Source organism: Drosophila santomea, unplaced genomic scaffold, assembly GCF_016746245.2.
Source record: "Drosophila santomea strain STO CAGO 1482 unplaced genomic scaffold, Prin_Dsan_1.1 Segkk101_quiver_pilon_scaf, whole genome shotgun sequence".
NCBI lineage: Eukaryota > Metazoa > Arthropoda > Insecta > Diptera > Drosophilidae > Drosophila > Drosophila santomea.
In genome coordinates, this window is record NW_025318933.1 from 1,544,656 (window position 1) to 1,558,737 (window position 14,082).

The 14,082-nt window shown below is 37.6% G+C and overlaps 1 protein-coding gene across 1 annotated transcript in view; it reads right to left on the reverse strand.

The window, feature by feature from the left end:
* The window catches only part of LOC120457473 (putative serine/threonine-protein kinase STE20-like), a 69,014-nt gene extending 55,166 nt beyond the window's left edge, over positions 1-13,848 (reverse strand). Inside the window, exon 1 of the mRNA XM_039645023.2 lies at positions 13,507-13,848. Within this exon, the coding sequence (XP_039500957.1) occupies positions 13,507-13,813 (307 nt within the window). The 5' untranslated portion in view covers positions 13,814-13,848. The remainder of the gene's footprint in view (positions 1-13,506) is intronic.
* Positions 13,849-14,082: the final 234 nt, after the last annotated feature.

Here is a 14,082-nt window from a genome sequence, read left to right on the forward strand (position 1 = left end):
CAGTCAATGGTGATTACTATTGAGCCACGATTCCTTTATTACTAACTTTTTCATTCCTGAGTTGATCAATTATGATGTCCAGGAGCTGAGGTTCCAACAAGACGGCGCACAGTGGCACCTTAGGTACTTTAGGGTTACAAAAATCATAACTTGAACCAGTTGAGATATTTCAGTCAATTTTTTTAATCTATTTTTAACTTTTTTTTTCAAATAATTTATCTTGTTCTACAATATTTTATTTCATTTAATATTTTTGAATAATAATTAATCATAATACATTCATTTAAATTATTACAAAGTCGGGGATTGAAAAACAAGCCGCCAATACAGGAAAAATGCGTGGTGGGACTTCGGGGGACCCGAACTCTTTTGAATATGATAAAGAATATTCAAGAACAACACCTCATACGCCAAACCTTTAAGTGGGTGTAAGATCGCTTTCTTTATTCCATCAAAGTTGAAAAATATGTCAAAATTAGTACATCGGTAAAACAGGTATGCCTGTTTCCTATTCTATTATTCTACCTTGGTTTTACCGAGATTTAATGACCCTTTCTATAGAGACCATATTTTTATTTTATATTTTAATTTTTTTTTTTTTTATTTTATATTTTTAGAGACCAATTTTTAGAGACCAATTGACCGCAAAATCCGAGTTTTCTACAAAGAAAACCTGCTTCATAAGGTTTTGAGTTTTTCTGTTGGGTGTTGTAGAAGTTTGAAGGATAAGGTTGTTCTATGGAGTTATGTTGTTGTGCAGTTATTTTTTATATGTTGCTTTGGAACTTAGGAAAGTTGATGAGACAAGGTTTTTTATGATTGACGGGTAGTATGAATTATTGTTGGTACTGGTCCCTCACAAAGGGCGGAAAAAAATCAGATCAGAGCAGATACATAGCATGTTTGCCAAGGTTTTTAGTGCAATCTTAACTGCTTTGTTTGTAGCTATTATCTCGCTTAAAAGAACTGAGGAGAAAGGGAGGAGGAGACAGTGACCGGTGTGCTGGTTTTATTGTATTTTGATAGTTGTGTTGGTAGCTTTATGTATAATTTCTGTGTTGTATTTTCTACTTGGGATGGTTTTTATTGGTGAAAAGAGGATATAGAGTTTCTGACATGTGTCTATTATTCGGTCTAAAGTGCTGGTGTATTTATGTATATGTCTTATTGTGTGTTCTAACGAGATTTCTAAGGGGTGTGCCGTGGAGTGTAAGAGTTAACTGGAAAGTAATATAAGGTATATAATGGACGGTAATATATACATATATACATATATAATCTTATATATAAAATTCTGCTGTCACACTGTTAGTAACCGAACTCCTCCGAAACTACTTGACCGATTTTGATGAAATTTGGAGAGTATATTCTGTAGGCCTGGCAATCGGCTAACATCTATTTTTCGTACCCCTAAGGGTTGTCCACCCCTAATATTTTTTTATTTTTTGTTTTAAATTTTTTTTTCATGTGGGACTAGAAAATGGGTATAACCCTTTGTACTTCGTCAAAATTTTTTTGTTTTCCATTTTTTTTCACCCTAAATTTTCTCTCTTCTATCAACAACCCCTATGTTTTACCGTCCATTTTCACCCTCTCAACAAAATTTGAAACGGGAAAGGTCAGCCATGTTTCAGCTCCATCAAATGAGCTCTCAGCTGTTTGAACGTCGGCCATTTTTTAGCTCCCGGAGGGATCTCAGCTTCATTGACAGCTGGACTTACGTGGCGTGGGTCTCATCAGTGTAATTTTGACATATGTGTGCATAGCTCATGGCTTCTGCAAATACTATATTTTGAACTATATATTAAACAAAAAGACGTTCATTTAAAATAAAAAAAAGAGAAAAGTTATACATGCCATAAGTTTTTTGATTTCAAATATAATAGTGTTATTTGAATTATAATAGTGCATAAAACAAAGGGGAGGGTGTTGCAAAATGGACAACATATGGAAAAAAGATATCATGATGTGCATACAAATTAATTTTACACGTTTTTACGATTTTTTAGGATAAAACGATTTGACAGATCAAAATATTCGTATTTATCATCATGGTTGAGATATTTTCTGAACAGTTACGCTAGACACTATATTAAAAGAGTGAAATTTTGTATTTATACCCGTTACTCGTAGAGTAAAAGGGTATACTAGATTCGTTGAAAAGTATGTAACGAGCAGAAGGAAGCGTTTCCGACCATATAAAGTATATATATTCTTGATCAATAGCCGAGTCGATCTGGCCATGTCCGTCTGTCTGTCTATCCGTCCGTATGAACGCTGAAACCTCAGGAACTACAAAAGCTAGAAAGTTGAGATTAGGCATAGACTCCAGAGACTCCAAGTCCGCCGATTCATGTTGCCGCGCCCACTCTAACGACCGCAAACCGCCTAAAACTGCCACGCCCACACTTTTGAAAAATGTTTTAATATTTTATATTATTTGACTTATTATTACTATTACTATTATTATTTACTCTCGGGAGGTGCCATTCTCGGTAGAAGACCGTCTTAAAAGCAAGGATTTCGTCCAGAGTTCGAAGAATCCAGAGAGATCCAGAGAGAAAATCTTAGGATTCCAGAGTCCTGGTCTAGAAGGATCAAGGGCCAACTAAAGGACTCCTCGTAAAGGAAGACCTACAATCCGAGCAAATGTACAAGAATATACAATACAACCAATGTGATAAACACTGTGGAAGTAATTGACCACAAAGACGAGATTTTAGGCGTACATGTACAGCGTGTTTCTGACTATATTTCTGGCTGTATAGACCTACAAACGATCAGCGGCGTCGTGACCATCATTATGCCATGGAAAGGATTGTGTCCAGCATCCCGCAGCTTCAATAAAGTACACCTTGAAAGACGGAGCATATATGAGCAGTGAAGTGACAATAACAATAACAATCCGCTAATTATAACTCGCACGCCTAAGGCCAGGCATAAATAAAAGCTGGCAAAACAAGCAAACACAAATATATTAAACCGTTGCATTTTTTTTTATTCCAGCAAAGTTACCAGCGGCGAGTATCTGGTGAATTCGATACTCTCCGCTATATATGTATATATTAATCAATAAAGTATGATATAAATTTAACTGCAATAAAATAAGGGGTGCTGATACGAGAAGAAGAGTAGGTCAGAAATGATGACATAATGTTTGACGGACAGCCTGGACAAAAGGGTATCGTCTTGCGCGGCACGCGACGATCCATTTGGCAAGCAGACGCGTGAAGGGGAGGGAATGTGGCCAAAACATTGCCCGATCCTTTTACGATCAAGCTACAGCTTAGCTTGTGGGGTTGTGAGTCGATCCAGTACAGAGGGGATGGCGGAACTGACCGGAAAACGTAAAATCGACGCTGGCGACGTGCTAGGCTAAGGAGCCAGGTTGTTTGAGAGGTTAGAGTCATTCCGGCTTTCTATGACTATTCTTGGTCGGGATGCAGATTCCGAACGTATCGGTCAAATAGCAGCAGGCTGTGGTCAAATCTTGTGGTCAGTAACGTTCATTGTAGATCGTTTCATATATTTAGCTGCATACCAGGAGAATATTCAAAACAATTTCTCAGAAACCCAAAAACATAAATGAAGGGGGCAACAAATAAAGTGATATTTCAATCCCCCGTTGAGAGAGTAACCCGATCACGCACGTAAGAAGAGGGCTGGACATCTGACAGACTACAATGAATGAAGCAGCCGGAGGAATGGATTTACCACTAGGACCTCCTAGGGGTCGCTCCAGAATGTCTCCGCGGCACCAGGCAAATTCGGAAAACCGGTCGGATGCTACCGACAGGCGGAAAAAAGAACTCATAGATTTGGGGAAACAAAGTAGAGTTACGTTATTGGAAATGAGCGCTCAAATAATCGCTCTGGTGAAGAAAGTGGCTGAGTAACAAGCCGCACTAACCTTTACGGAGCAACCAAGAATGGCAACACCGCCTGGACTACCCAGAAAACCCACAAATAGCTTTCTAAGGCATTAAGACATCCCGACACCAAAACAAGAGCCGCAAGAGTGTTTTAACAGCTAGTTACATCGGTTGAGGGAGCCCAGACGACACTTTTATTCCGTGTGGAACGGTTACAAGAATTATTTGGAATAAGTCGACAGCAAGAATTCCATAGTCTGCTGGCAGGCGCAGCTAGCAAATTGTATTGGAAGCTAATAAAATATCGAGCTGAAGATTACGATTTTGACTACTATTCACTCCCTAGGAAAATTAAACTTCCACAACTTGATGTGACTTAGTGAAGGTCAAAAAATTGAAAGAGAGGAAGGAGGGTATAACGAGTCCTTCAGCGATTATGTCTCCGACATGTACAACATGCACTTTAAATTTTAACACAAGATCGCTGAGGAAAAATTTGTAGAACTTTTAACGGATAACATGAACGTCCAAATGGGTGGTTTACTGTTGAAGTCCCAAAAAAGATCTCCCGCAAAACTTACAAAGGAGGGGCTCAGAGTGAATCGATGGTTGAAACACCATGGTAAACCGATACGAAATAGACCCGTAAATGAGATCCAACGCTCAGACGTGCAAGAAGGTATTCCCGATGGTGTCCTTCTGGAAGAATTCCAACGAAAGCCGCGAGTCCAACAGAACAGCGCCTGAGTGCAGAAACTCTTTGCACGATGTGGTTTGCTAAGTGTGTGGATACGGAGTGGATTTCTACCGCCAACAACCTGCGAACAAGAATCCATGCATGTCTTGATTCCATGAAGTTACTTGTCGTCAGGTAATGACGATAAACACACGGGATTTCCACGGAGTCCGCAATGCAAGGCCGGAAATTCGTCATTATTGTATTAAAAAGGGGGCAAAAGCATTCTTGAATAACAGATCACAACCCATAACGTCTGTCCTTACATAAATACTATAAGTTAAACTTGAGAAGAACTTTCCAACTTTGTAGACACAGGTTCCCTCTCGCTTCATTGGAGGCGCTTGATCTTTGAAATGCAAAAAATACAAAAAAATGTAGAAGAGATATTTGCGAAAGATCCATCGACCCCATTATTTATTTAGAATATGACATAATTTAAATCACCGTCAAGGTTTCGGTTAGTTGCGCGCACACGAAAGGTCATATTTTCGATGACTCTGCCGCACAAATCGGGCTGTATTTGATCGATGGCCTGGCATATGTTGACTTTGAGGGCATCGGTGGTTTGCGGTTTGTTGGCATAGACCTGCGACTTAAGAAAATCCCACAACAAAAAGTCCAGCGGGGTCATCTCGTACGATCACGTCGACTCCGCGAGAGATGATCATGTCCGGAAATTGCTCGTGCGAAACTTCCATCGTAGCGTGTGCTGTGTGGAACGTGGAGCCGTCCTGTTGAAACCACATGTTGTCTAGTTCCATACTCTCGATTTCCTGCCAAAAGGTTTTCATCGACCGATATCGCTCACCATTCGCGGTGACGGCCACACCATTATCGTTTTCGAAAAAATATGCCCAAAATTATTCCGAAATACGGCAATTTTGTTTGTTGACATATTCATTTATCCAGAAATGCGCCTCGCAAAATCGGCATAAACTTCCAGCTGCTGTAAGGCCCAGTCAGCGAACACACGGCTCTGTCTATGGTTATTAACCTTAAGCTCCTGAGTCAGCTGGATCTTGTACGGGTGCAACGTTCCACCAATTTCCGTCAATTTGTCGTCTAAGAAAGGATGAGTACGTGCGACGCAGAATTGACTGTCGCGCACAGCGGCGATATTCTCAGCAGATCTCGAGTTACGTTGACGCACGGGAACTGCCTTATTGCTTACTGATCCGGTTAACTCGAATTAGTCCACCAATCGACGGATAGTCGACTCGGCAGGACCATCATTGCGACTGTAAAACGGGTGAAGTGCGCTAAACGTTGCTCGAAATGAGGACCCATTTTCATAAAACAAAACATAAAAAAAAGTGCTGCTCGACACTGTAACCTGCCACCGTGGTTTAGGAGAACGGAATGAATATAACACCCTGCATTTGACATCTGTCAATCAAACAACATGGCCGCTTTCAGGTTCGAGAGTCCCTATTGGATAACTCTTTATTACTCTCGCAGCTACACTTTGGCTTGCAGTTTTGTTATTCACTGCAATCAATTCATCTCTTGCTTTCTCAGCCTACATATGCATGAGCATCGCTTATAAAAGAAATAAACATAATAATGTTTTATTTTTGCAAATATAGCTAAAAAAAATTATTAGCTCAAGGATATTTTTGCAAATTGTGGAGTTAGGGTGGACAAATATATTTTTTTCCGATTGAAATTGGATTGGAAATAAAATAAAAAAAAAATATCTAAACATTTTAAAGTTTGGGTGTAACAGTTCTGGACAGCTTGTTTGAGATAGATTGGGCGCGGCAACGTTCTAAAACAAACTCGCACAGCCTCGGCTTTTTGGCTTTTATAGATCACAGCGTTCATACGGACGTTCTAAACAAACTCGCACAGTCTTGGCTTTTTCGCTTTTATAGATCACAGCGTTCATACGGACGGATATGGGCAAATTCCCTCGGTGAGTAATCCTGATCAAAAATAAATATACTTCGTACCTACTACCTGTAACATACTTTTCTACGAAATAGTTGGTTTACTATAAACAGTGAATTGGAAATTTTGGGCTTACGGATGCTAACAAACTTTGATGAAAATGTTTTAAAAGGGTGGAGAGAGAGTTAGACACCATTTTCTGAACGGTGAAAATTTTAAAAGTGCTATATAAGTAAGATATATAACCAAGATGTTCATCATCTTGAAAGCAAAAACCAATTTAAAGAAAAAAGCTGAGCTAATGTCAATTGTGATAGTACTGTGAAGCTTCAGAATATAACCTCTATACAAATATTGGCAAATTTTTCACAAGCGTAGCTTGGTTGGCCTACGCTTCACAATTGTTTGCAATAATAAATTGCAAAATAACCCGTTATAAACGATATATTTTTTTGGTGTTAAACCTTATTATTACAATTAAAAGTGTTCGACGGAGACATGAAGCTCCAACTTGCAAAAGACGGACCGAAGAGGAGTAAGCTCTCTGCCAGGTCCCCTGCCCTCAAGGGAGGACTCCGCGGGATAAATAAGTTAGCGCTATAAGCTTGTTCGTAAGAACCGAAAACAAGCGCAGTTGGCTCAATAAATAATCATTTTGTAATAACGCTCCAATGTGTTTATTTACATAAGTAGCTGGAATAATAAAATCGAAAAATAAATTTTAAAAATATATAATAAAAAACGTTTTTGAAATACGATTTGATTTTTTAAATTTATTTCATTCTGCCACCAAACAGCCTTTGACTTGCCACTTTCTATCGGTATACCAAAAACATATTGGCCACGCTTCCGCCGTCACATTCAAAATTTTGGAAATATGTTTTTTTTATGCCAATTTTAATTTACATGCATTTCTCATTCGTACTTCCAATAGCTGAGTAACGGGAAATAGATAGTCGAGGAGCTATATTATTAAATTATTTTTTGTTGTTTTTAATCATACATCGTGTAACTCATTAAAAACCAGATTTCATTTGATTTTAATTCGACTTCAGCTGCCCGAAAATAACTGCATAGTTAATAGAAAAAAATGGAGGTTCGTTGCTTTTGATCATTGTAAGTCAATAATTCAAGAAGTGTTACGTACACCCTATTTGTGAGATCATACGACTTTGAATATAAAAGCAGCAATAATCTAAAGCAGGGAAAGGGGTACAGCCAGACGGAATGCAACAAAGAAAATGCCGTTCGACAATAAACAAGTGTCCGATAACCACTCAAAATATGAAAATATGACTCCTAGGTGGGAACACGATGACCGTAGTAGTCCAAAAAAAAGCTCTAAGCCAGTAATAAACAGCCTCGATAAACGGCCTCGATAAAGTGTTCAATTCCCCATTCCCGGGAGGCTTACCCCCGGGAGGTGCCATTCTCGGGAGATCAATTCTCCGAAAGCCATTCTCGGGAGGTCTATTCTCGGGCGGTGTCATTCTCGGGAGAAGACCGTCTTAAGGGCCAAGAAGTTCGGTCCAAGTAAAGTGTCGAGAAGAGCAAAGATCCTGCGCAAAATCCTAGGACAACAGGTCTTGAACTGGAATTATCAAAGGCCGGCAAAAGGAATCCTACAACCTACAATCCAAAGAGATATAAAATAAGTCTCAAGATCGGCGCCAAGGTATCCGCCAACCCTACAACACTGTTGAAGTCATCAACTACAAGGACGAGAGCCTAGGCGTACAGCATACCCTTGATTTCATCGCGGTGTTGGTGTTTCTGGCAATATGAAATTAGTAAAGATTTACAAGCGATCAGTGCAGCGGCGTCGTGACCATCACCATACACTGGAAAGGATTGTATCCAGCACTACGCAGCCTCAATAGTGCAGAAGCGTAGTTATTATTCCTCAGAAGAAGCTCTTCATTATCAAAGAAAATGCAAGCTATCAATGGCCATATTCAAACAATATGTTTTCAAGAAAATCCTGACTTAGTCGATTGCGGTAGTCAGTAAGCACCAGTTGAAGAGTGGAGAATGCTCGTTAAATCAACCTGTTTTAAAATAAGAAACTAAATTTATTAAATTATTTTACCATATTCATTTACCTGAGTTGGCGGAACGGCAAAACACACATTACTAACTACATGTAGGTCCTGATCTGTACAATTTTAGATCCTATTGTCAATCCTTTAATATGATAGGTTATGACTAAAATTTTGTATATACATACGTCAACTGAACTGTGAATTTCTGATTGAACGTCTCGCGAAAATATAATTCTAACCCTTCGTCTTCTTCATCAGACAAAAAGTTGTCCATTTGATTAATGGTGGAATTCGTAGTTCAGCACATATTGTAGAAGGGTTGACTATATACATATATCCCAAATAAATTTCAAATGACTTATTGCGTCTCTGTTTTGTTGCGATGACAGTAAGTGTATGTTGCGGGGATACAAAAACAGGCAAGAAACTACGAATTTTTTATTTAACAATGTTTTTCTATGTATTTTTATTGAATTGAAAATTTTATTTCTAATCGATTTCGTTAAAATGTGTTTTGATTCCTTTTCTTTTTTTCGTAGATATGGTTTAAACCGTTGGGAGTAAGAAGTACTATATTGTAATTGCTCCTCTTCAAATTGTTAAATCGTTTTTTGCCAGGGACTGAAAACATTGCAATGTTTTAATAAAATCCGAAAACGTGGCATATAGAACGAAGTTCTCTTCATTCATATGTAATTGACTAACGCTGCTTGCATTGGAGCGAAATAGAGGGCTGCATAACACCATTCTCTTTGATTGCATTTAGAGTACTCATTCGTTTTAGTATGTATTCAGAATACATACCATTCAGTTGTCGCGATCTCTTTGCGTTCACTTCGTATGCGTTCGGAGTTTTGGGTACCCGAGCGAAATGAACTCAATGAATGCGCGCGAAAACTAAATGAAGCCAATGAATTTTCAATAGAAATTCAGAGTACTCTGAATACTTTATGTTGTCATTGTGTAAAATGAGTTCGGACAGCGCGGAGGTAAGTCTAAGTTTTCTGTGTTTGTGTATTATTATGTACGTGTGCGTCTTATTTAATAATATTGTAGCATTTGTCTAATACGAATATATAAATTGTGTTGTCAAATATAAATATTTAAAAAAGAATAGTAAAAAAAAATAATAAAATCGTTTATATAGCTAACGTCAGGCGACGCATCGTTTATCGAGGAGTCGGCGACTGAAATAAAACAGAAATTGGAGAACGGTGTATATTCGTTAAAGGGGAAAAGAGGTCGTAGCAAAGTCTGGGAATATTTTTTTCAAGTAAATGATGAAGATGGAAATCAGATAAAAGATTTTGTGGCCTGCAAGATCTGTAAAAGTGTTTATAAATTTTCCGGCAACACCTCGAATTTAGTTAAACATAAGTGCTATATTATAAGCTGTCGAAATAACCATGTCCTAACCAATGTCAATTCTGAAACAAAAAAGGAAGCCACCGCAATCGCTACGAAGTGGATAGTAAGGAATTGTCGGCCATTTAAAATGATTGGCGATACTGGCCTCAAAGAATTTGCCACGTTCTTGATCGGCGTGGGAGCAACGTACGGTGCTAACGTAGATGTCGACAATCTTTTGCCCCATTCGACAACAATTTCAAGGAACGTGGCATCTTTATATGAAGAGCGCTTTGGTCCAGTTAAAGCTGAAATTGGAAAGTTCAAGCGGGTTGGCTATGCAGTCACCAGTGACGTATGGACAGACAATCATTTAAGATTGTCGTATCTGTCCTGTACCATTCATTATATAAAAGAGGGCGTTTTGGTAAACCGACTTTTAGCAGTAAAGTGTATGAAAGGAGAATCCTGCACAGGTAATTGAATTTAACTATAAATTGAATGACAAAATGATTAATGCTAGTTATTTAATTATTTTTTAGGTGTAAATATTCGTACCAAACTCATGGATATATTACAACATTTTGGGTGCAACCTTGATGAGGACCAGCCTGTGATTGTTACGGATAGAGGTTCTAACATGATTGCGGCTTTCCAAAATTACGATCATATTCACTGCGTCAATCATTTATTGGACAACATTGTAGAGGCAACGGTTAAACATATTACAGAATTCTCTAAACTGGTTGATAATTGCAGTAAGTTAGTCAAGTTTTTTAAGAAGTCAGGCTCAAATTTTTTTTTAAATGAGACGTTGAAGTGCTTGTTCCCAACTCGATGGAACATAGTTTTTTTTCTATTAAAATCTATAGAGGGAAATTGGATGGAGATTTCGAACACATTAAAAGAAAAAAACCAAACTGCTAGAATTGAAAGCATTCATATAAACGAACTGACAGGTATCACAGGAGTTCTTGAAACATTTACCGACTTATCCAAAAAATTTGAAAGCAGCCAATTTCCTACTATTCATTTCACAATCCCTTATATTAACAAATTAAAAAAAGCCTGTCAACCACAATTGTCCGATAGTGACCTTGTCTCCGATATTAAGTTAACTCTTTCCCAACAAATAACACAAACAATTCTTCCCTATGTTACAAAATTCCTCAAAATTTCTTTATTTCTATTTCCACCAACAAATAAGTTGCTTCAATTTGCTGAAGAAGAAAAAAAAAATGTTATTCAGAATTGCAAGGCACTGTTGGCCCGTTTTGAATTTGAAAATTTCGAAATGGAAAATAAAGAAAATGTACCAGTACATGATGATACATTTGACGACTTCATCGAAATACGTAGTGACAACAACAACAGTGATCATATCGATCAAGAAATTAATATGTACATTAATACAAACACTACATATTTTGATGGATTTAATTGTCTGGCTTGGTGGAACGAGCATAAAAACATGTTCCCAAACTTGTATAAAGCCAGCTGCAAAATTTTTTGTATACCAGCAACTAGCGCTGCCTCTGAAAGAGCATTCTCAGATGCTCGCAATTTAATAACAGATAAACGTTCTGCCATTTCGCTTAACTCAGAAAATATTAATAAAATTATGTTTTTACACAATAACATTGAAAATTAAAGAAAAAAAATATATATATTTATAAGATAAGGATATAATGTATTATCAGTTAAGTAATAATAAACAATAATATTAAAACACGAATTTAGCATCTTTTATTGAAACTCACACACACCACACATACGCAGACAAGACATTCGAATCACCCATTCACTTTACTCGGTCTTCACTTCATTCGTTTCAGAATGTGCCGTTTGAATTGAATGAATTGAAGTCGGCGCGCGTTGCCGACTTCACTTCGTTCATTTGCAAACGCGCCGAATTCACTTCGTTCGTTTCAACACGAATGTCTCATTTGCCGGTTTGAATGGTGTTATGCAGCCCTCTAGAGCGAAAGCGACCGAAATAAACAAAAGAGAACGCTAAAGTGGAGTTCCCCGACTATCAGATACCCGTTACTCAGCTAGTAAAAGTGCGAAGGACAAATTTCAATACTGACCGTTTTTGATGGTTTGTGGGCGTTAGAGTGGGCGCGGAGAAAGTGTTTTGGTCAAATCAAGAGATATTTACAAGACTCACAAAAATGTGAAAAAATATCAAAACATTTTCCAAAAGTGTGGGCGTGGCAATTTTGTGCGGTTTGTGGGTGTTAAGGTGGGCGTGACAAAAAATTATTTGGCAAAACGATAAAAATGTACAAGACTAATACAAAAATGAAAAAATATCAAAACATTTTTCAAAAATGTGGTTGTGGCAGCTTTGTCTGTCTCTGGAGTCTATACAGAATTAATCCCAACTTTTTAGCTTTTGTAGTTCCTGAGATCTCGACGTTCATACGGACGGACAGACAGACATGGCCAGATCGACTCGGCTATTGATCCTGATCAAGAATATATGTACATATATACTTTATATGGTCGGAAACGCTTCCTTCTGCCTGTTACATACTTTTCAACGAATCTAGTAAACCCTTTTACTCTACGAGTAACGGGTATAAAAAAACGAAAGAAGGCGACTGAAGCGGATTTTTGATTTTCGTTCTTGATTTTTGCCTATGCTTTGACCGCGAAAGCTGCAAAGCAAATTCATATGAAATAAAATTATTAGCAGAAATATGATATCTTATTTATGGAGTTTAATTTAACAATTATAATTTTTACAGTAAATCTTTTGGTAGGAGAGCGTCGATTTCTATATCCGGTTGAATTATGAAAAATCTCGTCGGTATAAGAGGTTTGTCGCTAAAAGCGGAGATGTACTATCTTTGTATGGGGACCAACCAAGCCATCTAGTTTCCGTCGCAAAAAACGGACCAACGCTACCCTCGTTTAAGTAACGGGTGTTTTTTTTAGAGGTATAGAACTTTAAGTTGGCATTACTGTTCAAGATGGCGACCGATTTAACAGCTGTCAAGTGATTTATTCTCAGTTTGGTTTGGCAATTCGTCATGCGTGCTTACAAAATCCAACTCGTGCAAGAATTGAAACCAAACGATCATCAAGCAAGGCGTAGATTCGTCGAATGGGCCCAAAACGAGATTGCTGTTGTTCCCGATTTTTCATAAGCCTCCAAGATCTTGTGATTTAACACCGCTAGACTACTTTTTGTGGGGCTATGTAAAGTCATTGGTCTATGCGGATAAGCCACAAACGCTAAACCATTTGGAAGACAACATTCGCCGTGTTATTGCCGATATACGGCCAAATGTTGGAAAAAGTCATTGCAAATTGGACGTCCAGATTGGACTACATCCGAGCCAGCCGTGGCGGTCATATGCCAGAAATCATATTTAAAATGTAATGCCACAAGATTATCTTTCATGTCAATAAAATTCATGTCAATCGAATAATCCATCGTTGTTTTATTGCAATTTAAAGTTCTATACCTCTAAAAAAAACACCCTATATTATGTATGAAAAACACAGACAATTTACAACTATTGATTCATTACAGAAAGGGCGGTGAATGGTGTGCAGGGTAATAATATAAGTATATATTTATTTTGAGTACAAATATGCAATTTACCAGAAGTATACACGTTTTTAAGCAGCATTTCACAATCTCCAAAACACATAAAATTGTAAGTCAGATAAACATTCTGCTTGTACAAAAAGCAACTGACGATGTTATTTATATTTCTATGTTTTAGCCGACGAATGGTTAAAACTTCATTGCACAAAAGTGTAAGCTTTTCCATTGACTGATCTGCAGAAATTTTTAAAATAGCCAAACATTTATTGTTTAAATCTTTTGCTTTGTAAACCGTTCTGATTTTTTCATTTTTAAGTATTTCTAACAGCTGGTAGTTAAATATATTGTTACTGCACATCATAAATACAGTAGTAATTATTTGACCGTAACCAACGAAACAATTGATTCTCTTCATTAGCGCACATAATTTATATCCGATTCCCACAGAGCATCAGACAACAGGCTATACCATTAATAGCACAATCCCACAATGTGTATTCCATTAGAATAGTTTAGTTTAGCACATGTGTTACACCGACCATATATCGTAAAATAAGAGACTTATTATTATGTTATTAAAGAAGAAATTTGCACCAACTGGAAGTACTAAAAAATAAATTTGGGTCTAAT